The sequence below is a fragment of the Aythya marila genome, assembly GCF_965140915.1.
Source record: "Aythya marila genome assembly, chromosome: 1".
NCBI lineage: Eukaryota > Metazoa > Chordata > Aves > Anseriformes > Anatidae > Aythya > Aythya marila.
The window spans coordinates 25,867,080-25,889,421 of record NC_139042.1 but is presented as its reverse complement, the minus strand read 5'-3'; the positions used below and the strand labels follow the sequence as shown (position 1 = coordinate 25,889,421).

The 22,342-nt window shown below is 33.7% G+C and overlaps 1 protein-coding gene across 9 annotated transcripts in view; it reads left to right on the top strand.

The window, feature by feature from the left end:
- POSTN (periostin) overlaps positions 1–21,922 on the top strand; it is a 35,457-nt gene extending 13,535 nt beyond the window's left edge. Inside the window, exons 8-24 of one of the 9 annotated variants that reach the window (XM_082781748.1) lie at positions 729–941; positions 1,109–1,243; positions 2,103–2,251; positions 2,794–2,930; positions 3,625–3,755; positions 6,628–6,758; positions 6,932–7,034; positions 7,424–7,491; positions 8,030–8,075; positions 8,997–9,044; positions 12,321–12,416; positions 12,987–13,076; positions 14,653–14,730; positions 15,155–15,235; positions 17,372–17,458; positions 19,504–19,545; positions 20,632–21,922. In XM_082781748.1, the coding sequence (XP_082637874.1) occupies positions 729–941; positions 1,109–1,243; positions 2,103–2,251; positions 2,794–2,930; positions 3,625–3,755; positions 6,628–6,758; positions 6,932–7,034; positions 7,424–7,491; positions 8,030–8,075; positions 8,997–9,044; positions 12,321–12,416; positions 12,987–13,076; positions 14,653–14,730; positions 15,155–15,235; positions 17,372–17,458; positions 19,504–19,545; positions 20,632–20,672 (1,676 nt within the window). In that variant the 3' untranslated portion in view covers positions 20,673–21,922. The remainder of the gene's footprint in view (positions 1–728; positions 942–1,108; positions 1,244–2,102; positions 2,252–2,793; positions 2,931–3,624; positions 3,756–6,627; positions 6,759–6,931; positions 7,035–7,423; positions 7,492–8,029; positions 8,076–8,996; positions 9,045–12,320; positions 12,417–12,986; positions 13,077–14,652; positions 14,731–15,154; positions 15,236–17,371; positions 17,459–19,503; positions 19,546–20,631) is intronic. The other 8 variants (XM_082781749.1, XM_082781752.1, XM_082781750.1 and 5 more) reach the window with 8 other exon arrangements.
- The last annotated feature ends 420 nt before the right edge of the window (positions 21,923–22,342 follow it).

Sequence of the window (22,342 nt, the reverse complement as noted above, 5' to 3'; positions counted from 1 at the left end):
GGATGTAGAAACCACATTATCCTTGTAGTCCTGAAATTCAGCACCTGTACTTTTACAGGAGGAGGAGTTATTTCTTCTGACTTCATCAGTTACCTAATGATTCAAATTAACTGATAATTTACTTTCCAGAACATTTTAAAGGAAACTATAAATATACAGGCACTCTAATGTCTCTAGCTGAACTGTGATTTTCAGCTCTAATGTTCTAGTAGAGATTCCTGCCTCTAGAACTGCAGAGCTATCTGAATTTGGGAGTTCATTCATAGCCTTCTCATGAGTAACTTTTTCATATGGACAATTCAGAAATTGAAGTTTCTTTACTGCAAATGAGTCTGAGATTATCTCATTTTAAACAAAAATGCAGACCACTCCTGCTTCTAGTCATCCATCTTTCTTCTGATCAGTAAATATTTAAATCATGAACCTCTATCCAAGTTAATTCTTCTTAGAATGAGTACTTTTCAGTACTTAACACCCTGTTGTTACTAAAGCAATATTTTTGTTGCCTTCCTTGCAAGTAATATCTGCATTAGTACTGTAATATAGTGCCTTCTACTGAGGACCTAGTAAGAAAGAATATGCCAGGGAAATAACAAGATTATCTGAAGAACCTAATTAACTTAATTAACTACATCAGTTGTTTAACGTTCCACAACACCTGTAAAAGAACTATATGACTATATGTATCCAAACGCCTATGTATGAAATTTTTGCTCTTTTCCCTGAAGCTCTTGTGAAGTTCCACATTTTAAATACTCTTCAGTGCTCTGAAGCCATAATGGGTGGAGCTGTCTATGAAACCTTGGAAGGAAACACACTTGAAGTTGGCTGTGATGGTGAAACTCTGACTGTGAATGGAGTAAAGATGGTCAAACGCAAGGATATTGTGACAAGCAATGGCGTTATCCACCTCATTGATAAAGTGCTAATTCCAGATTCCGGTTAGTAATGTCCATGACAAACATCTTAAACTGAACATGTTTTCTGTGAACTCACTTGGATTCCCTCACATGTATTGCCAGTGATAAGATTATGAAACCATGGAAAATCCAGATCAGGAAAAGAAATAAAAGGTGTGTTAAAATACTTTTTGTTCCTTTATTTACAGCCAAGCAGGTCATTGAGCTTGGGGGTGCCCAGCAGACTACTTTTACAGACCTGGTGGCACAGCTGGGACTGGCATCTTCTCTAAGACCAGAAGGCCAATACACTCTCCTGGCACCTCTGAATGGTGCTTTCTCAGGTTAGTAGCATTAAAAGAGTATGCTCTGAACATCAAAATAAACAAGAATATATGCTACTCTGACAGTCTTCCAAATAAGACTCAGTACTCATTCTAAGTCCCAAGAAAAATGAGTAATTGAGAATTAGAATGAATTATTTCATCCTTACAAAATGCACACCGAGTAGAAAGACAAAACAAATGCAATCATCAGATTGCACAGATTTTTTTTAGTGGTACCATTTGTTGACAGAGATATCCTTAGTAAAATAAGATACAAAATACACATGGGCAGGCTGTGGGAAAGGAAAGATACTAATGAATTGCCAGTTCTCTTAATCTTTACATTACTTACATAAATTCACAAGTTGATTATTCTCAAAAAAAAATATACAAGGAGATTGGTATTTTCTAGTACATTAAAGCAGAGAGAGACCGCTACAAATATGATTGGAACACGTCTGCATATCTGCAGGAATGAGCACATGAACAGCCTGCTCTTCCCTCAACAATCTGTATATTAACCACCCACATAATAGCAAATTTGGGAAGGATTTCAGGTGCACATTCAGAAATAATAAGCTTCAGCAGTAATTTAGAAGCTGGAGCAGGCACACATATAAATCATCTGGCGTTTTATTTCTAGTAATAATCAGGGGTGTGTCAAAAGATTGTTTCTAGATTTGAGAAAGCACAATTTAAAGAAACTGTTAATTTTTTGTTTACACGGATCCTTCCAAGTCATTGGAAGTCATTCAAGAATTTCAATTAAATATCTAGTATTTCCATAGTCTTCTAATACAGGTGTCCACAGTTAACCTTACTTGAATGAAGTTCACTATATAAATAACTATATATAAATATCTAATTGGCATTGTAGATGACACCTTACAGATGGATCAACGCCTTCTCAAAACAATCCTGCAGAATCACATTATAAAAGTGAAAATTGGGCTCAATGAACTATACAATGGACAAGAGCTGGAGACAATTGGAGGAAAACTGCTCAGAGTCTTTGTGTATCGCACAGTAAGTGAATGGGACATTTTAACAATATGTATTCTAACTATGAAAATGAAGATGCATAAAACAATGAAAGACAAAGTTGAATGAAACTTTCAACATCTACTATTATCACTGCCAAGGAAAATTTTTTTAGCTTTTAAGTTAGGAAAAAAAAATAATTTGAAAATCCAATTTTTGTTATGGAAATTTTGCATAGAAGACTCTTTGGCAAAACAATGCAAGATTCTGGGTTTGTCACTCAATTAGTTATAAATTCATACAATTAGTTTTTAGAACTAAGTAACAAGAGGGAAACCAGAATATCAAGTTTGGAAATCTTTGCATCCTGCTAACTTACTCCAGATTTTGATACTATTGTGTTCTCAAGCCGTACCAGACTTCCTGGCAAAAACATAAAATTTGACTGTCAGAAATCCAGATAAATATTATTTTTAAACTCAGGAGCCTGTTGGGAAATACACATCCGTTTCATTCATTACATATGATTAAATGTATATCATTCTGTGAATAGATGCACTTAGGTGTCTCATTTCTCTTTTAATCAGGCTGTATGTGTTGAAAATTCATGCATGGTCAGAGGAAGTAAAGAAGGAAGGAATGGTTTTATTCACGTCTTCAGACAGATCATCAAGCCAGCAGAAAAAACATTGCACGAAATGCTGAGAAATGATAAGCGTTTCAGGTGATTAACATTTTGATAGCACTGAGATTTTCCTACAGACGGTAGGAGTATACAGATGGTAGGTATATATAAAGCACAACTGGTCTGAAAAATAATTGTGGACCATGTTGGATTTTTGGGATGCAAGAAGAGCAAGAAAGAGGTTATTACCTCCTCAAGAAAATAAATAAATAAATAGTGTTCCTTACTACTAAATAGGCAAGAGAAAAGCAAGGGGTCACAAAGTATTGGAAGACATATCCAGAGCTATAAATGCATCAGAGTATGAAGGTTTAATTAACCAGTAGTACAATTCCATATCAGTGCAACATGATTGCAGGCTGTATATATACTGTATTCCCAGTGTGTATTTCTGTCCTCTACCTGCAGCTTTGTCAGTCCTCCAGAGAGACCAACTACCATTGTCATCCTCCCTTCATCTCTTTGATCTGTAGGACTTTTATTCCATGAATTATTCTATGATCCAGGCTGCCATTGCTTTTTATTTTTCAAGTCTTTTTTCTCAGTCTGCTACTCTTAGGACAGTCTTCCTTTTTCTCATTTTATCTCCTCCACTGTCTTTATTTCTGGGAAACTTTAGGAGTGTTTAAAGATGGATGTACTTTCAGAACAAATGAGGAGACTAAGTGCCTGGACTTGAGAATAATTGCTATACTTCAACAGAATGTATTTGTGGTTTGTATTTTTTAAACAGTGTTTTCCTCAGTCTGGTGAAAGCTGCAGATTTAGATGATGTTCTGTCACGGCCTGGAGAATGGACTCTGTTTGTTCCAACTAATGATGCCTTTAAAGGTTTGACTGATGATGATAAGGATATATTGATAAGTAAGTAATATACCAATACTACATGTATAAACAAGAATGAAATTAATGGGAAAGGTAGCGAGTGTGCTTCTTAAACAAAAGATGTCTGATAAACAAGGTAACCTTCTGCAAAGAGCAGGTCATGGTATTTCCCTAAATTAATTCTTTCTTCAGTGATAGAGAAAGTATCATTTGGGGAAATAAAATAAAGTTTAAAATCAAAGCTTAATTTAAATTTAACTTTATTATTTAAATTTAACCTCATTTGTTGATTCCAAAGTGTAATTACCTTCCAAGTTAAAATCTGCATTCATTTAATTAACTTCAACTTCTATAACAACATTCAGGGTTACTTCAGATGTATCAAAATGCAGAGTCTCATCAAATTTCTGTTCTTCATGTAGACACTTATTGTAACCATCACATTATAAAAATATGTAGTATGAATTTCCATTCCTGTGCTGTCCTTTCTTTTCCTGTATTTTTCCTTCTCTGTGTCCACCCAGTGATCTGCTGCATCACTTGTGCTACAAAAAAAAAGATCCTGAATATATATAAATCCTAATGTATGCCATTACACTTTCAAGCTTTGGAACTGTGTAGATTTTCACAACAGTTAATATTTCATTTTTGTAAAAGAAGGAATGCACACTGATAACTTGAAACTCTCCTGCAGGATTTCCCACCAGAGGGTTAGACTGTGGCCACAACACTATAAATATTTTTAGTTTATTTGAGGGTAACGTGAATCTGTCTTGTCGCACAGGTCTGGGAAGAGCTGTCACCTTGAATCCAGAAAGTTAGTCACATTTTTTGTTTTTGCTCTGTTCAGACCAAATTTCAAAGATATGAAGCCAAATCTCGTGAATCCTTAATGGCTTCAAAGAGTCCATCTCATAGCAGCTTCCTTAGCATAACTACACAGTCCTTAACTCACTAATGAGGCACTGTTAATTTGAATTCTCTCTTAGCCATATAAAGTTATGATTGCGGTATAAATTATCTTCCAGTGTGCTGTGTCTCTTTGTCATCAATGGTAAATTAACAGATAGCCTAAATGACCAGCTTTAGATAGCTATAAAATCAAATGAAGCTCACCTCAGGGCTGTGAACTGAAGTAACTAGATAAACACTATAGTTCAATTTTTGTCTTAAAGACTCTCTTTTCTTGAGAAAGAAAGAAAGAAATTGAGTTTACCAGGCCTATTATATTTGTCTTCAGTTCACAACTTGATGAACCCTAGCCCTATGTCATTTTGGATTATTTCTACAGTCCAGGATACAACTATATTTGATGTTCAGCTTTTCAAGGGCTTTTATGTACTGGCTCTTCCTATCATTGTGACATAGTTTCTACTTACTTTCTATGGCAGCTGAAATTTTGATTTTTAACCTCCTTTTTTTTTTTTTTTTTTTTTTTTAATATCAGTTTGCTTTTAGGAATTTTAACCTAGCTTTCTTTTAAGACATAATATTATTTTGTCTATAAAAATTAAGCTTTTAAATATGTATTTTTTTCCAAAGAATTTATAAAAATATTAATCTGTAATAAAGATATAAAACAAATATTATTTATAACCACTGGCCATTGTGGCAAAAAACAAAGGAAATTTGATTGTGAAACCAGCTTTTTCAAATGGCTGTATTTAGACTTTGTATATAACTTAATGCTGTCTATGAATAAACCAGTCACAAAAACTCAGCACTAATTTTAGTAGGTGAAGAGGATCATTTAACTGAACTTTAGTAGTGAAATGAATTGCACTGATATTAGCAATCAAAGGCAGAAAAAGGAAAATGTTCACTGAGAGACACCAGAGAACAATTATAACCACACAGTATTTTCATTGCCATTTCATCAAGGTTGAAACTCCTGGAAAGAAAAATCAATGTCAACATGTAATACTAACAAAGAACATGCAATAGAATGGTCAATATTCCACATAATGGGAAGAACTTTTGTTTTAAAACTGCTCTGCTTGGTACCCTGTCTCCTGGTCAGTCTGTGGATATTCCTACAGCTCATCCAAGACTCTGAACCTCCATGGATACAGAGCTCCAGGGTGCCCTGCCATGACTCTAACTTGGACTCCAGAATCCATTTGCTTTGTTAGTCCTTTTCTTTCTAGTGGCTTTTTCTTCCAAAATAGGAATTAAACCAAACTTTGAAATATAGAAATCACACTCACAATAGGGTTGTTTCCGCTTTCTCAACTCCTCTTCCTCTCACAGTTTGACTGCAAGAATAGTCAAGACCAGTATCCCAGATGACCTTACTCTGTTCTTCCTGCAACTTTGTCCTGCCTGAGATGGGAAAATATGTGTGTACAGAGAGAGTTGTCAGTTACCCCATTCATCTCAGAAGGAAGTCGCCCAAGAGAATAGTTATATTAATTTCTCTGCCAGCAGTTAGCTACAGTTCCCTTTAATTGAAAGGGTGTTAAGGTTACAGTTTGTCTAGTACCTTGGTGACACTTGATGCTGCAGACTGTTTAGCAGTCCTGAAATTCTTGTGTTTACAGAGCATAATCAGAAAAGGAATGAAAAATTCTGATTAGAGGGGCAAGCAAAGGAAAGCAAATAATACCAAATAATAAGAAAATGCTACTCTTCTATATAGTAGTTCTCATAGCGTGTTTATAATTATGTTGAGTCCCTTTTGGCATAAGATTGTTAAAATTATGATAACAGAAAAAAAAAAAAAAAAAAAAAGCTTCAATATATATGCATTTCTGTTAGTTTCATTCATGGTATGCTTAATTCTGTCTCAAACCTATGGGAATCCTTAGTATTTCCCAAAAAAATAATTATCTAGTACAATTTAGTTTTTATGCCTTGCTTTATTTATTTATATTTATTTAAATTTGTATTCCTTATTTTTCTTTTTAAATAGGAGACAAAAATGCTCTCAGGAACATTCTCCTTTACCACTTGACACAAGGAGTTTTCATTGGAAGTGGCTTTGAGCCCGGTGTGACAAACATTCTTAAAACTATCCAAGGAGGGAAGCTCTACTTGAAAACAGTTAAGTGTTGAAAAAAGTCACAACCCTGTAATGGAGATTTGACATTCAGTGTCTGCAATTAGATATTCTGTCTGCAATTTGACATTGAAGAGTGGGATGCATATATCTGAAAGTGATATTAAGGGATTCAGTTTGTTTTTCAATGTCTCTGATAATATGTGTTCTTTACCAGGTGAATGATACTCTTCTGGTTAATGAACTGAAATCAAGAGAATCTGATCTCATGGCAACCAATGGTGTCATTCATGTTATTGATAAACTCCTATATCCAGCAGGTGTGTATTAGTTCATAGAATTTACACACATTTCTGAATTTTTCTACATGTTATGTAGGTGCAAGAACTTTAAAAGGATATTTACTTTAAAGAGACAATTCCTATGTGAAATAGGAAACAAAAAATTTACATCACTGCTCATTTTATGCCATGCCTGAAACCATGGCAACTATTGGAAATTATGTGAAAGTCAAATATATGGAAGACAAGATGCTTTGGGCTATCTTTCCCTCAATACAGAAGAATGTATATGTATACATAACACTCATATATGTACACATACACGAGTGTGAATTTATGAGATTGTTTTACATTGCATTAGCACTTTAAGTGAAAGTAAAGTGAATAGAGATGTTTGTTTCCTCTTACATACCTGTTTCTTTTCTTAGACCTGCCTGTTGGAAATGATCAATTGCTCACGATCCTGAAGAAGTTGATCAAGTACATACAAATCAAGGTACTTTTTAAATGATGTTCCCATTGTCCTTTTGGCAAGATCTATGAAACCTTGTACATTATTCAAAAATGGTTCTTTGGCTCTCTGTTTCTTCAGCAAGCAACACATCTAGTAGCTCCCAGTTACCCAAGTGTAATTTGGATGATACATTCAACTCAACAGTTAGGACTTAAATTTTTCAGCACCACATAATTGTAGAACATTTGCATATGGGCAACTCCAGTGTGAACTGGCCTAAATCCACTCTTTGCTTCACTTGAGGCAATCCCTTTTTGAGGGAAATATAAAATAGCTCAATTACTATGCAATTTAACCCATCAGCTTCAATGGCTATGGATTAAAAAAGAAGCATCCTTGTCTATTTCAGTTACATACCCTTTTGAGCTTACATTATCTTTCAAACATGAATGAAAGAACCTAGTGTAATAGCATAACCTAACTTGTAGATCAGTGAAGCAGTGAATTGTATGCAAAATCATTAGAAAATTAGAACACAAGTGCTCTTTCAAATTTTGAAATTACTTTTTTGTATTTGTAGTTTGTTCGTGACAGTACCTTCAAAGAGATTCCACTGACATTTTACAGTAAGTTCATTTTATATATTTCCAGATGGGTTTAAGATTGATTTATGAATGCTTTCAATTCCAATCTGAATTGTAGATCTTTATTAATCACAAAGAAAGCAATTTATGGTGAAGTAAAGTGGGCCAAGGAATGACAGGAAAAGACTCAAAGAAGAATGTTTTTGGTTATTGTGCTACTGTATGTATTTTTTCCCTTTCCAGATTCTCAACAGGGAATATCCCTAAAGTAAGCCATTTCTACTCTTTGGGATAGGCAAGATACGTATGGGAAATACTTTTTTTTTCATGTTTTAGCCAAGGTTCAGTGCTCGGTGCACAGCAGTCGTACTGCCTCACAGACTCTCCAGGATTGACCAAACTATGCATTGAGTTGCTTTCTTTTTCATAAATGCTTCCAGAGGAGCAAAGTGTACCTTTTCCACCTGTTTTCTTTATATGCATATATGGGTTTTCTAAGGGAGACAGTTGCTTCAGCCATTTCCTCTATAAGGAGTAAAAGCCCCCTGTTTACCAGGTGCACTCCCCAGTGAAACAAACAGAAGTTTAGTTTCAGAAGTTTTAGAACTTTAGAATTCAAGTTTAAGATACACCAGGGAATTATACAGATTTTCATGCAGGGAATTGTAAAAGCCATTATTATTACATATCTTACATTATCATGGATTTCATTAATTCTGGGTTTCATGAAGTACAAACAAAGGAAAATAGCACATTAGTAGACTGTGCAGGTAACTTGTGTATACAGCACCATTTAGTAAACAGAACTGAGACTCATACTCTAGCGCCTTTTGTTTTACTTTGCCTTCCATTAATATCTGTGACTTTATTTACATCTTGATGACCAGTCCTAATTTAACCAATCATTACCATAAAGAAAATGTAGGAATGGGATGTTTTATATTCCATTTTCTATAATTTCAGAAATTAACATAATTGAAAGCAACGTCCAGCCCATCATCAGAAAGGAAGGTAAATGGGGCCCTTCCAATATATATTTCTGTATATGTTCATAAAGGTATACATATACAGAATATATATTGCATTTACTTCTTTAACAGAATGTATTTTTTACATAACAACTCCAGGTTGTTCTGTACTTTGCCGGAAAAGCAAAGATACAAATATTGCAATTAGAACTGGCTGAAATATTTTGTATTTAAAGATTTCCCATGCTTGCTCTCCCCACCTGGATTTCTTTAAAAAAAAAAATAAAAATCTATGGACATTTTTAAGATGCATTTTTTAAAATGATAATTTTTTTTTTTCCCCTGAAGGATGTATTTAAAATGCCCCAAATAATACTATATTATCTATAAAGTATATAGAAAGGTGGATTCTATAATTAAAACATTTCCATTGTTTTTGTATTAAAATAGTTATTTTAAAAAATGAAGTAGAATTGTTATACATTAAAGTTAAAAACAAACAAGCAAATAAAAACCAAGAACAACAACAACAACAACAAACAAACCGTTAATTTCTCTACAGTTTTCAGTCGGTTCTAAATACCAATATCTGTCAGATGCCTGGAAAGGACAGTTAACCAAAATTTCTTTTCAATTTCTCTGTTGCAAAAGTTAAAGATTAGTTGTGGGATTGAAGAGAACAAAAAGTTGGGCTGGGACCATAGAACACTTGTGGTTCATATCTTAAGCAAAACATCATTAGTTTCACTAGACCAGTGTCACCACTTCTGTGCTCCAGTTTTCTTCTGAAATGAAAATGCTAAAAAAGAATCTGGTAAAGTTCAACTGAGAACAAAGGCACTTGAAAATATCTTGCAGATATTTTATCCAAACTGATTAAATGTTTCTATGAGGACTTTCTCCCAGCAGAAATGTCATGAGCTTGCTTGCTCTACAGTTTGTCTGTGCTTTGTCCCACCTAGCACAAGATACTATCTTTTATATATATAAATATATATATATATATGTATATAAAAAACCTTGCTGCCTAGTCTCCAGTGTGAAATCAGAGCTACAAAGCAATATAAATTACCAGATGATTCCACATGGTAAATTATCCAAGGTATTTTAGAAATCTTTATAAGATGCAGGTGAATCACTTTCTGGAGGTACCTGTTCTTCTAGGTTAAATCCAGAGACAGGGCAGAGAGTTTAGGCAATTTTCATAGAATTTGGAAGACGAGAAAAAATGATAAATGACTGTCTGAGTTTTATGTTTGTATATATCTGTACAAATGTACAACTAAGCATTCTTCACCAATGAGGGGAAAAAAAAATATATGTTAGTGAGCACTGAAGTCACTCCTTTCCACTGCCAGTACTTCTGCTTTGGCACCCTGTCCAAAGAATGATCTTTAGTAAGCAGTCTTCCTGCTGATGACTCAGAAATAATCCTAGTAATGCCAATTTAGGCCCTTCTGAGCTTGCTAGCAGTAACAGTAGTGATTGGCAGTTCCCATCAAGACCACATATGCCCACAATTGTCTGTATAAAAAAAATCTGGCAACATTACATGTTAATTTTTGCAACATATATCAAGAAGTTCCAGCAGATTGTGATGGGAGATTTCATAAAAAAAATAATGAATAGAATAGAATAGAATAGAATAGAATAGAATAGAATAGAATAGAATAGAATAGAATAGAATAGAATAGAATATCTACTTGAGTAGATTCTTTGCCTATACATAGACAACTTCAAATAGATCTCAACAGTTAAATCTGGTTGAAACCCAAATTTTAGTGTATTGAATGTTTAAAAGATTGGTCCTTCACTAGGAAATACAAGAAAATACAGGTTCTGCATGCATCTACTGTATAAATCACATAGGAAGGTAAAATAAATCAGGAGTTTGTTTTGTTTTGTGAAGGATTTATAAATATTAATAAATATCTTTGACATTTTTTCACTAATATTGATAATTTCTCTCAATGCATGTTGGCATTTAATATCTTAACATAAAAAATTACCTCTGAAATTGGAACAGAAGCAACCCAATGAGTCTTTTAAGATTGCTTCTTTACAAAATTTATGAATGTTTTTCTATCAGACTCCTTAGAAAATAAAAAGCAATAGTTCAGCTGTTTAAAACTGAGAATAGATTGAGTTCTGTGATAACTGGAAGTCATTATGGTCCTGTCATATCATCACATCTGCAGCAAATAAATGAATTATTTAGCTCTAAGATCTAACCTATACAATCATCTTTTGCTGCAAAAGCAAACAAAAATGTATGCTTCAATTTGTTACTGTTGAAGGACACTAGTAAGCCTCAATCATACTGCTCTCAGCAATTCAATCCCAGGCTTATATTCAAAATATTCAAAAGCTATTGTTATATCCTCATTATTAAAACAATAATAACAACAACAAACTCTGTGAAGACTCAACTTCTACATGATATAATTTAAAGAAATATTTTAAATAAATATTGTTAAGGGACCACAACAACATGTGAAAGATGGACTGTGTTATATTTCTGAGCAAGGGATAGGGGAAGTGTTACAAAACTAAGACTATGTTATTCAGTTAATTGACTGCATCAGAGGTATGTTCTTCATTTTTTTTTAGGTGTCTATCTCCAGCCTGCCAAACAGAGATTGGCAAACATTTTGTATCAGTGTTATCTGTGGGGATTGTGCAAGAATAAGAGATTACCAAATGATTTGTTTTGGCCATTGAAATCAAGATGACATCTCCCATGAAACTCAGAGAGCAGTAGCCATTACGGCTGACAAATATCCTTACAACCTACCCAGATGATCTCTCAATCTATTTTATTTTATTTTATTTTAGGCTATATGCCTGCTGCCTAAGTCTGGCTAGCTTAAAATAAAAATAAATAAATAAATAAATAAATAAATAAAAGAAAACCCAGCAGAACATTCCAGCAATGCCTCACTTTAGGCATTTTACCAATATACATACAAGAAAGCTTCCTTTCAGCTGCCGAGGATCTGTGTTTGCCTGACACTTGTCAACAGATGTTAAAAATACCCAATACACAAAAACAAAACAAAAACAAAATTTGTAAATAGTAAGTGCACAACAGGATCTAAATTTAAGACACCATGGGAGGAAGTACAAGATTGTACAGCCACTGATGCAGATGGCTCATCAGATTTCTGGTCATCTCCATATCAGATTTATGGCTTCTCCATTATGGTCATCTGGTTTATTTAGGGTAGGGGTGATAATGCTAGCTTCATCTCAGTCCTATGGAATACCGTAAATATTTTTATGACTACTTGTAACATGTTGTTTTTTCCTTGTGTCACAGACCCATCTATTACACAGCTCACTAAATTAATTGAAGGGGAACCTGAGTTCAAAATAGTCAGGGAAGGGGAGACAATAACTAAAGTGATACATGGAGGTTGGTATGCTTTCAGCAACTCAATTTGCATTAATTAAAATCTGAAATATAAATTATTCCTGGACTGCTTTTACTTGAGTGCAGGTGGTTTCTATGATATGTTAGACAATGGACTTATTTTTAACAGGACATTCTGGAAATATGGCAATTGTATTTTATTTTTTTTCCTTAGCTGTACCAAATAGCTACAGTCAAGACAGTTAGAAATGTTCTGCATGCTGACATAATGTCTGTCTCAGTTATCTGCTGATTGTTGTCCTGCAGTCAAAAATGCAGGATGTAATTCCTGTGATAGAAAGGCAGCATTATCAGACAAATAAATCAACTTTGTTTCCTGCTTTGCTAGGAGCTTCAAGGATTTCATATCTAGGGTGGTTTCAAATAAAATAGCATGTAGTCATCTTAAATTTGGGACAAACAGCTCCTGGTCTACTCTTAGCATTTTTATTTTTTCTTAAAATATTCTGTGGTCATTCCTTGTGTGCTTCATTAAGTTTTGGTGTCTCAAAACCAGCAAGTGTAACACTGCTAATCACTTTATTAATATCTTCAACTTAAAAATCCTTGTAGAACCAGTTATTAAAACATACACCAAAATCATTGATGGGCGACCTGTGGAAGTGACAGAGAAAAAAGTAACAGAAGAAAGAATTATTCAAGGTAATTCATGTTGAGTGAAGTTCTCCATTACATACAAAAGTAGAACATCTTAAGTCCTGTCCTAATACCTAAACTGCATTTCCTGAGGAGGTGAATTTTCCTCCTACTACTTCCCACTGCCATGTATAGCTCAGATTTTCACTGTGTCTGCTACACATACACATATAGAATTATATATGTCTGATACATATACATGTGTATACTATTTCATGCTAAGACTGTTCTTTTGCATTTTTGTCTGTCTTAGTTTAGATTTATTTATTTATTAATTTATTTATTTTGGTGTGTGTGTATGTGAATTTTTAGGTTACTTGCATTGTATATCTCCAGGTAGGCTTCATTTGAAAAGTGCTAGCCCTTCAGTGTGTAGATACCTACTTTTGCATGTTTCCTTGAAACTCAGTTCAGGAAAAAAAAATATATAATTACAATAATAATAAAAATCCTATGTTTCTTTTTAAGCTGAGATTATGTTGTTCTGACATCCACAAGGCAGACATTTTTTTTTGTGTTAACGTAGAATAAAATTAATGAGCATCTGTCCCTTTGCCTTTTTGTACAGTAGCTTTCAATCTCCTTGGGCAATTTCAGTTATATTTGATGTACTGTGAAGATTTTTATTTTTAAGAATCCTAGAAAATTTACAGAAATTGAAGTGAGTAGATTGAGGCATATTTAAACGGTCACAAACCCTCTGCTAGCACATATGATTCCCTTGGATAAATACTGTAAATACTATCTTGTACACTGTAGTTAAAATACTGTCTGCAAGAACAGTTGCAAGGGAAAGACAGTGTTACAGAAATATTGACTTAGCAGAAAGTCTTTGTATTGAGTTTGTTTTGAAAAAAAAACAATTTAAGTCATTAAATTCTCAAGCAAGAGAGAAATAAGAAACCAGGCAAGTTATTCTCATGCAACTATTTACTACAGTGAAAGCAACTGAATGAAATGATTATAACAGTGAAAAAGATAGCAGTAGTTTCTGAATAAATCGGGGACAATTTTTCAACACAGAAAATTTCTGGGAGAGAAAATACTATTTTCTCATTTCTGAACTGCAAGTTTCAATAATAGTCCACATGAAATTGTCATTATCATGTAGATGATGCCAGCATTCCTGAAATTTCCTTCTCTCTGTAATAGAAACTGATAAAGAATTTCTGTGCTAAACTCTCAAATGACTCATAGCTGTTACAACATTAATAACATCTTTTACAACAGTGGATCCAGACCATTTTACAATGAAGAAATACCTGATCTGTGACCTAATACAACAAAATTATTAAAACTGTGAGCAGATGTTTACTATGTTAAATTTGCCTACCTACTTGTCTGACTACTTCTAAGCTATTAATAGCCCTCTTACATTTCAGTTTAGGACACAGTGAAAGATAAAACAAGCAAACAGAACAAACAAACAAACAACAACAACAACAAACACATAAAAGCTGATTAAAGCATGTTAAAGACAGAATCATCATAAGGGTTAAATTAAAAAAGGAAAAAAAGGCAATAGAGTTATATCTAACTTAAGTCCTCGTTTTTTTAAAAAAAAAAAACATCTTTCTTCTAGGTCCAGAAATAAAATATACCAGAATTACTGCAGGTGGTTCAGATAATGAAGAAAAAATAAAGAAATTTCTTGAAGAAGGTTAGTATCATTGTTTTCTTTTCTTCTTTAAAAACAGACAATCAAAAACAAACAATGACAACAATAAAACCGGCATGATACTACTTAAGTAATCACTGAATAGATACTCAAATGTGTTTTCATCAAATAGGCTCATTGCAAAATCAGAGATTAAGCCTGAGAAACTGAGAAATGTCCAAACCTAATACTCTGGTTTGAATCTCTGATCTTCACATTCCAGTCAGCTCTAGAACTGAGACTGCCTAGGTCTAATAAATACTAAATTATGCTTGTTATGCAATATGGTGTTTTCAGTATTTAGCGTGGAACATACACAGATAACTTTTGTAATTCAGCAAAATACTGTAACAGGATAAAGTCATTAATATGCTGTCAAATGTTTTCTGTCAATCAATTTTTTTTGCCATAACCTGTATCCTATCAGAGGTTACCAAGGTGACCAAATTTATTGAAGGTGATGGTCATTTACTCGAAGATGAGGAAATCAAAAGACTTCTGCAGGGAGGTAATTCAGTGTATTACAACTAACCTTGTTGTAACAGGTTATGATAACTGAAACCTCTCTCAGATTTATCTAGCTCAACATTTTAAAGACTGATCTACCAGAAAGGAAACTTCAATTGGAAAAAAATAAATAAATAAAAATAAAAAAATAATGTCATATACGAAGTGCCAGATGCACATAAAAAGGAAACAAGTGCCAAAGTTTGATTAATTAATTTTGGTATGATATCAGTCATGAAAAATAGATAAAAATTTAATTGTTTTCTCAGTCTTTAAAAAGTTATCTAATTAAAACCCAGGGGAGCAATGAAGATTTATTCCACTAGTTGAGAACCCTTTTACTCAGCAAATTTAAATCTGTGAAAAAACATTTATGAAATAGAAAATATTGTAATAGGCCAAATTCACCTTATTACCAGTCATCCAGAAATGAATATTCATTGCCCTCAAGTTAATAATTAAAGGCATGTTTAGCATCCCTCTTTCAAAGCTTACAGGTGACGGATATCAAGGCATTAACCTCAACTCTTTTCAAATATAATGTTCCAAAGAATGGTTTTCTTTCCTTCTTGCTCTCTTAATTCTAACAGTTTTGGCAGTATATAACCAGTAGCTGTAGAAAACTGATAAACAAACTTGTGCTTATGAAATTAATATATCTATGAATTTGGAATGTTCTCTGCTTAATGTATAGATTAGAATCACTATCTATAATAGCAATGGGGAATAAAAAAGAGAATTCAAGTATTGTGCTTTTAGTAAAGGTCAATGCAAACCTGATGAGAAGCTCAAAATATGCATGGATATTTCTCCTGGCATAAATTAGCTGAATTGAATTCATATTATGTTCACTCTCTCATAAGTTACTAACTCAAATACTACTTAAGTAGCTCATACTAAGTTCAACCATGTGTACACAGAACTAAATCTTGTAGCCTTTCACAAGCACTATTCTGTATATGTAACTTAAACCTCGGAATCACAAGAATTTAGTGATGGCTGAATGTCATAGCAGTTTCTTTATCAAACAAAAACATGTTAGTTGATAATGCAGCTAGTCTTAGAGACAAACCATGATATAGCCATGAATATGACTATATTTCTCTCTGCTATTTTAAACAATCAAATCTTAGCTTTGCAGATCTTAGCCAGGATACTCATTGGAGAGAAATATGATCTAGAGGGTTTTTCATTTTATCTGTGTGAGAGTTGCTCTCTGGGGCTGCCTATTTCAGCAGCAAATATTTAAAAAGAGAGTTGAAAATGAGAAAATATATCAAAAAAAAATCCTTCCATCTGTTGGACTATGTTCTAGTGGTCTTAATGAGGCTATAAAGAGCAGGAGTAAAATTTATACCAGAATGTTCTTCAGTTACAGAGATATTTGATTAAATAGATATAGTCTCTAAAGATAAATCTTATAGTGATCCTATCATTGTATAGAAAAGTAAGAAATAATTTCTCTGCAGTAAATATGGAAAAGACAATATTGTCTCTTGAATTCTTGCTATTTTTCCTTGCTATTATATGTTAGTTTGCATAAGCATCCTGCTTTACAGAATGGGACAAATAGGCAGATTTCTGTCTCTTGTTTTAATTTAAATTTTTTTCTGTCTTTCCCATGATTTATTCAGTCAGATACCCTTGTTTTCCATTATAAATCTTACTATGCTTTCAGCCAATAAAAGCAGATACACACACTGCTTTATGGCTGTTAGTGTTAATGGTGATAATGCTTTATGGCCCTCATGTCTACATCAAAATAATTGTTTTACTGAAAGTTTCCTAAGCACTTAAATCTGAGTCCAGACACAAATGGATGTATTCCCACTGTCTAAAATAAAAGATTTTATATGGGCTGTAATTCAACTCATATAATGTCCAGCACTGCTTATTACAATTGGCAGTCTTTGCTGAAACAAACTACAAGCCAAGATTGCAATGAATGACTTTCAGCCCTAGAGAAGGCATCACCTGTGTCAGGGCCAAGAAAATCAGCAGGACTTTACTTCATGAATGCCATAGTGGCTTACATATACCTACATCCCCAAAACAACATTGTTTCCACTGATGGTTCCTTGCGTATGAAAAAATGCTATCCCAGATTTAACTCATTTGTTTTTAATGCCTATTGTAGCTGGAACTGAGTACACCAAGGTTACTAAAGTAATTGAGGGAGAGCCACAGATTATCGAGAGAGAAATCAAGAAAGTCCATTTGGAAGGTTAGTTTGTCTAAAAATCCAGTATCACTAAGACCTCACTTGTCTGAAGTGATCATTCTAGGTGGGGATTTGTAGCTTTTATTCACAAAAATTACTTCACTCTGAAGCCAATATTTTAGCAAGAAGAGTTTTTTGATTATTTTGGAAAAAAATTCTTTCACTGATGTTGCAGAGAAAAATATTGAGGCTTGTCTTGTGTCTAAAAGTAACTAAAAGATTTGGCAGGCATAGTAGACAAGAGGAAATGTCTAAACCACAAAGCTTAGGTAAAACATATGAAAGAACATGCACCATAAGAATTGCATTTTCTCTAAGCAGCACATCTGGAAGAAGACCACGTGAGTTGTTTTTAACTTGAGTTATTTCTTGTCAGTTTTAATGTGATCTGTCAATGTGATCTGTCAAGTTATCAACTTGCTAAGAGGGGGGTGGAGGGAATATGATCTCTGGAAATGGGTAAATCTTATGGGGTCTTAGAATTTCTCTACTGTTATCCTATTTAATAAGGGAAACTCTTGGTTTTGAAAAAGCTGAATGGTGTGGAGGTCCAACATGAGGAGCCAAATACAGTTCAGCCTCAGTTCAGCCTGGGTATATGCCAGAAATTAGTTTTTCAAGTTTAACAATCTTTATTTATGTATTTGATGATGGTCTTTATTCCAAGTTAAATAGTAGCTTTCTTGGAGTTTCTGTTGTATTTGAATATACATCCTTCTCCAATTCTAATTCTAATGATGTAGAGTAAGAATGTATTTATTCTGTCATCCTTTGAAATACAAATTCATAATAAAAATATGGCTCGTGGATAGTGTTTAATAATATGTTTCTACTTTTTGCATTTTGATTTTTTTGCCAAATACTGAAGGTATACCATAATCATTTGTAAACTTCAACGTTGGGTAGTACAAGGCATGCAGGGAAGTCAACTATTGCTTGAAAATGAGAGATGGATATGATTTTCAGCCATGGAGCTTTACATGAAAACTTATAAGTTTGGATGGGCCATGTTCTCTCCTTGTTAAGGTAGTGAAGAACTTGCAATTTTCTTATACTTTGGTGCAGAAGCCCAGTGTTTCACCACAGCTGCAATGAAACCTATATATCAGGGCACTGAGTTTACATACCTTGTACCTCAAGATGAAAAGGCAACTGCATGTGGCTAGTTAAGCAAATATAAAAGTACTTTAAGTCTGTAAAGAAGGAAATATACTACAGTAACATTTCTGTGGGAGAAAAATTCTCTTTAAAGTTTGTAAAGTGTTTTCTTCCCTGATGAGGAGACACTTGGTTTTAAAAATTACGTCAAGGTTTGATGAAAAAAAGGAAAAAGTGCCTGTAGTTTCAGAGAGTCAGTCTTCTGGAAAACAGACATATCTCCTAATGAGGGTGGTACCTATACAATGGCCCTTGCTTCACTGTACCCTTTAAAACAGAAGTTTCTGAGAGCTGACCTGTAAATGTGGAGTGATACTGTGGGCTTACAGTGCAGTTATATATCAAGGCCCAAATGCAGCTGGAAATGTAACTGACAATGGCTGAGATTCAAGTATATAATTTATATATAATTCTTGAATAAATGTCTATAGTGTGCCCTGCAAGGGAATCTGAACTTCCTCTGCCAAAATTTGAGACAAAGTCCTGATCAGTACATCAACATGATTGTACATCACTGACAGTGTCAGATGGCTTTTGCTGTGTGAAGAGCATAGGCACAATGTCCTGGCCCCTGTCTATATCATGCAACCATCTACAAGAGATCAGTATGAATAATTCATAATAGTAAAATTTAAAAATATTTTTGAAATGTAGGCAATATTTGGTGGAAGAATACAAATCATGGAAATGTGTGAACTGTATTTGTTATTAGCATTCATGTTTCAGGTGATCAAGTCAACATACTAATGGATCAAAATTCATCGGAAAACCTTAAAAAAAAAAAAAAAAAGACATTACAAGTCTACCATAGGTTTCCAATTTTTTTAATGAGTTTTAGTTCAACTAGGCTATAGAAAATAAATTCTGACTGAAATATTTCTGTTTTCTAGAAGCACCTGTACGGAAAGTACAAGCAAACAAGAGGACACAAGGTAAAAGCAAAACATATTTTTAAATTTTTTAACTTATATCAAATATTTATCTCAGATATGTTTAAAGTAAAAGGGAAGGGTGGGGAGGTACACAGAAGCTTAAGAAAACAGAGTTCCAAAGGGAAAAGTTGCGTATATTCTTTAAAAAAAAAAAAAAAAAAAAAAAAAAAAAAAAAGCTTATATACTCTTAATATATATGTTTTTATCTGCAAAGAACTTATATTATGTGCTTCATTCAAACTGTATTTCATAATAGAATAAAGGTGTGTTGTGGTTTAACCTGACAGGCAGCAGAGCACTACACAGCCATTCACTAACTCTTCCCCCCACAGTGGGCTGGGAGAAGAGAATCGGAAAAAAATAAATAAGTAAAAGCTTGTGGTTTGAGATAAAGACAGTTTAATAGGACAGAAAATAAAAAGAAATAACAACAGCAATAATAATAATGTGTACAAAAGAAGTGATGCACAATGCAATTGCTCACTGGCCCAGCCCGTCCTTGAACAGTGGTCCCCCCCATCCTGACCAGCCACCCCATATTAATTGTTCAGCGTGATGCCATATGATATGAAATATTGTTTTGTCCAGTTTGGGTCAGCTGTCCCAGTTCTGTCCACTTCCAACTGCACCCCCAGCCTCTTCACTGGTGGGGAGGTGTGAGAAGCTGAAAAGTTCTTGGCTTAATGTAAGCACTGCTCTGCAACAATTGAAACGTGAGCCTGTTATCAACATGATTTTCATTCTAAATCCCTAACACAACACCATACCAGCTACTAGGAGGAAAATTAACTCTATCCTCGCTGAAACCAGGACAAGGTGTCAAAGTGAGATCTGATTCTGGAATCTGATACTGTGAAAACAGCACTGTGGGATTCCCCAGTGCAGGATTTTTATTCACTGTCTGCACATTATTTGGATCAATTAAGAATCTGAGAGATCACTATAATTTCCTACCTGCCATTATGACAGTTAAAGATTCAGCATCATTCTTTCTTATTCACGTCTGTTTCACCACTAAACGTAGTATCTTGTTTAACTATATTACATATAATGTTACATAGGTGTGCTTTTTTTTTTTTCCACAGGAGGATCAACAAGAAGAAGGACAAGACTAGCTTATTCTTAAAAGCTTTTCAAGATAAAATCCACAGAATTACAAATTAACGGCATGGTCTTTGAGATGAAGAGAAACTGTTTTGAAAAAAAAAAAAGAACATTAGAAAACAATGTGTTTTGATAACAATGTAAACTGAACCATGAATCCACTAAAAGATGTGAAAATGCAGATGCTCACTACTGGCATAATTCTCACAAGGTGCTGTAATTTCTCTTGATAGTAAGCATTATGCAAGGTGGGATCCTGGAACTGATAAAGGCACAAACAAAACTTCCATCAACTTCTGTAGAACCAGGAGTCCCTTTTAAGCTGGCTAATAAGTGCTTGCACAATTGGATTCAAAAATAGCAGGGAACAATGCAGAATGTATTTTTTATTATTATTTTTATTTGTAGTAAATGAGAAATATAAATGAAATTAGATCATTCCTAGGGAAAAAATCACTTCAGATGACTTTTAGAATAAGTAATGTAAGGAAATAATAGTGTTAATGTAGCACTTTTGGTTCAGTAGTATTGTATATTTTTTGTAAGTCAAAATTCATAGTATTTTTAATGTAATACTGACACCAGTAACATTACCTTTTCTAAATAGACAAGTATTATATGTCTAAACAGACAAATGTATCTTTTCTTGTTCTACATCACATATCCAAATGCCTTCTGGTAACATGGCTAATGGAAACTCTTAACAAGGGAAAAAGAAAATGTTATAAGCTTCCTAAAATGTATTTGAGATCATGCTGACCTTTATTTATATGAAAAAAAAAAAAATCCCATAGGAATCCTATAATAACATATATACTGAAATCCTTAAATGTTTTCTGACTTTTCCCTAAATACGTCTTTTGACTATTAAAGTGGATTATAGAAGGGATAATTAAAATGCATGTAAACAGCTATCTCTGCGTGGAAAAAGGTGTTACAAAAATGAGCCTAGGTCTGAAAGCTTTTATATCAAAACATGCTTTGCTAATGTCTGGTACTAATGTGGTGTTGTCTGTAAATTATGTCATTTTTATAACTCTAGTTTTGTACTCATAAAAATTGTTTGCCTTTATTAATTAAAGTTGGAAAACAATTACTCATGGAGTAAGAAAAAAACATGTTCAAAGTGCCTTAATTCTGCAGACCAAAGTTTAAGAGAAGTTATCTGTTGTGCTTTTATACTTCTGTTTTGAAAGAAATACTCAATAAACAATTTGTCTAAATGTCCTTATATTTGTAAATAAATCTTTTTTTTTTATGAGAAAGCAAATTGTAAATATTCTTAAACTGTTAGTGTAGTTTTTAGATCAAAAATATGCCCTCAGAGAAGCAAGCAGATATTTCCCTTTCTCACCTAGAATAAAATAATGCTCTAACTGCATCATTCCCCTTAAAAAGAATTTAAAACTCCCTTAATTCAATAATCACATACTGTGAACACTATCATCTCAATTTCCTTATGAGTGGTAAAGATACCTGAGCACTGCAGTGTTATGTTTTGTAGACTTACTGAGCTGACTATTGAGTATCTCAATAAGGTGACCCTACTATCTATTGTTAGAGTGCTGTTGTGGTTACTAGGAGGAAAATTAACTCTATCCTAGCTGAAACCAGGACAAGCGCTTGGGTGGAAGGATGGCTTCAAACCCTGGTAAGAACTTTTAGGTGAGAATGAGGCCTCTCATTACTGCC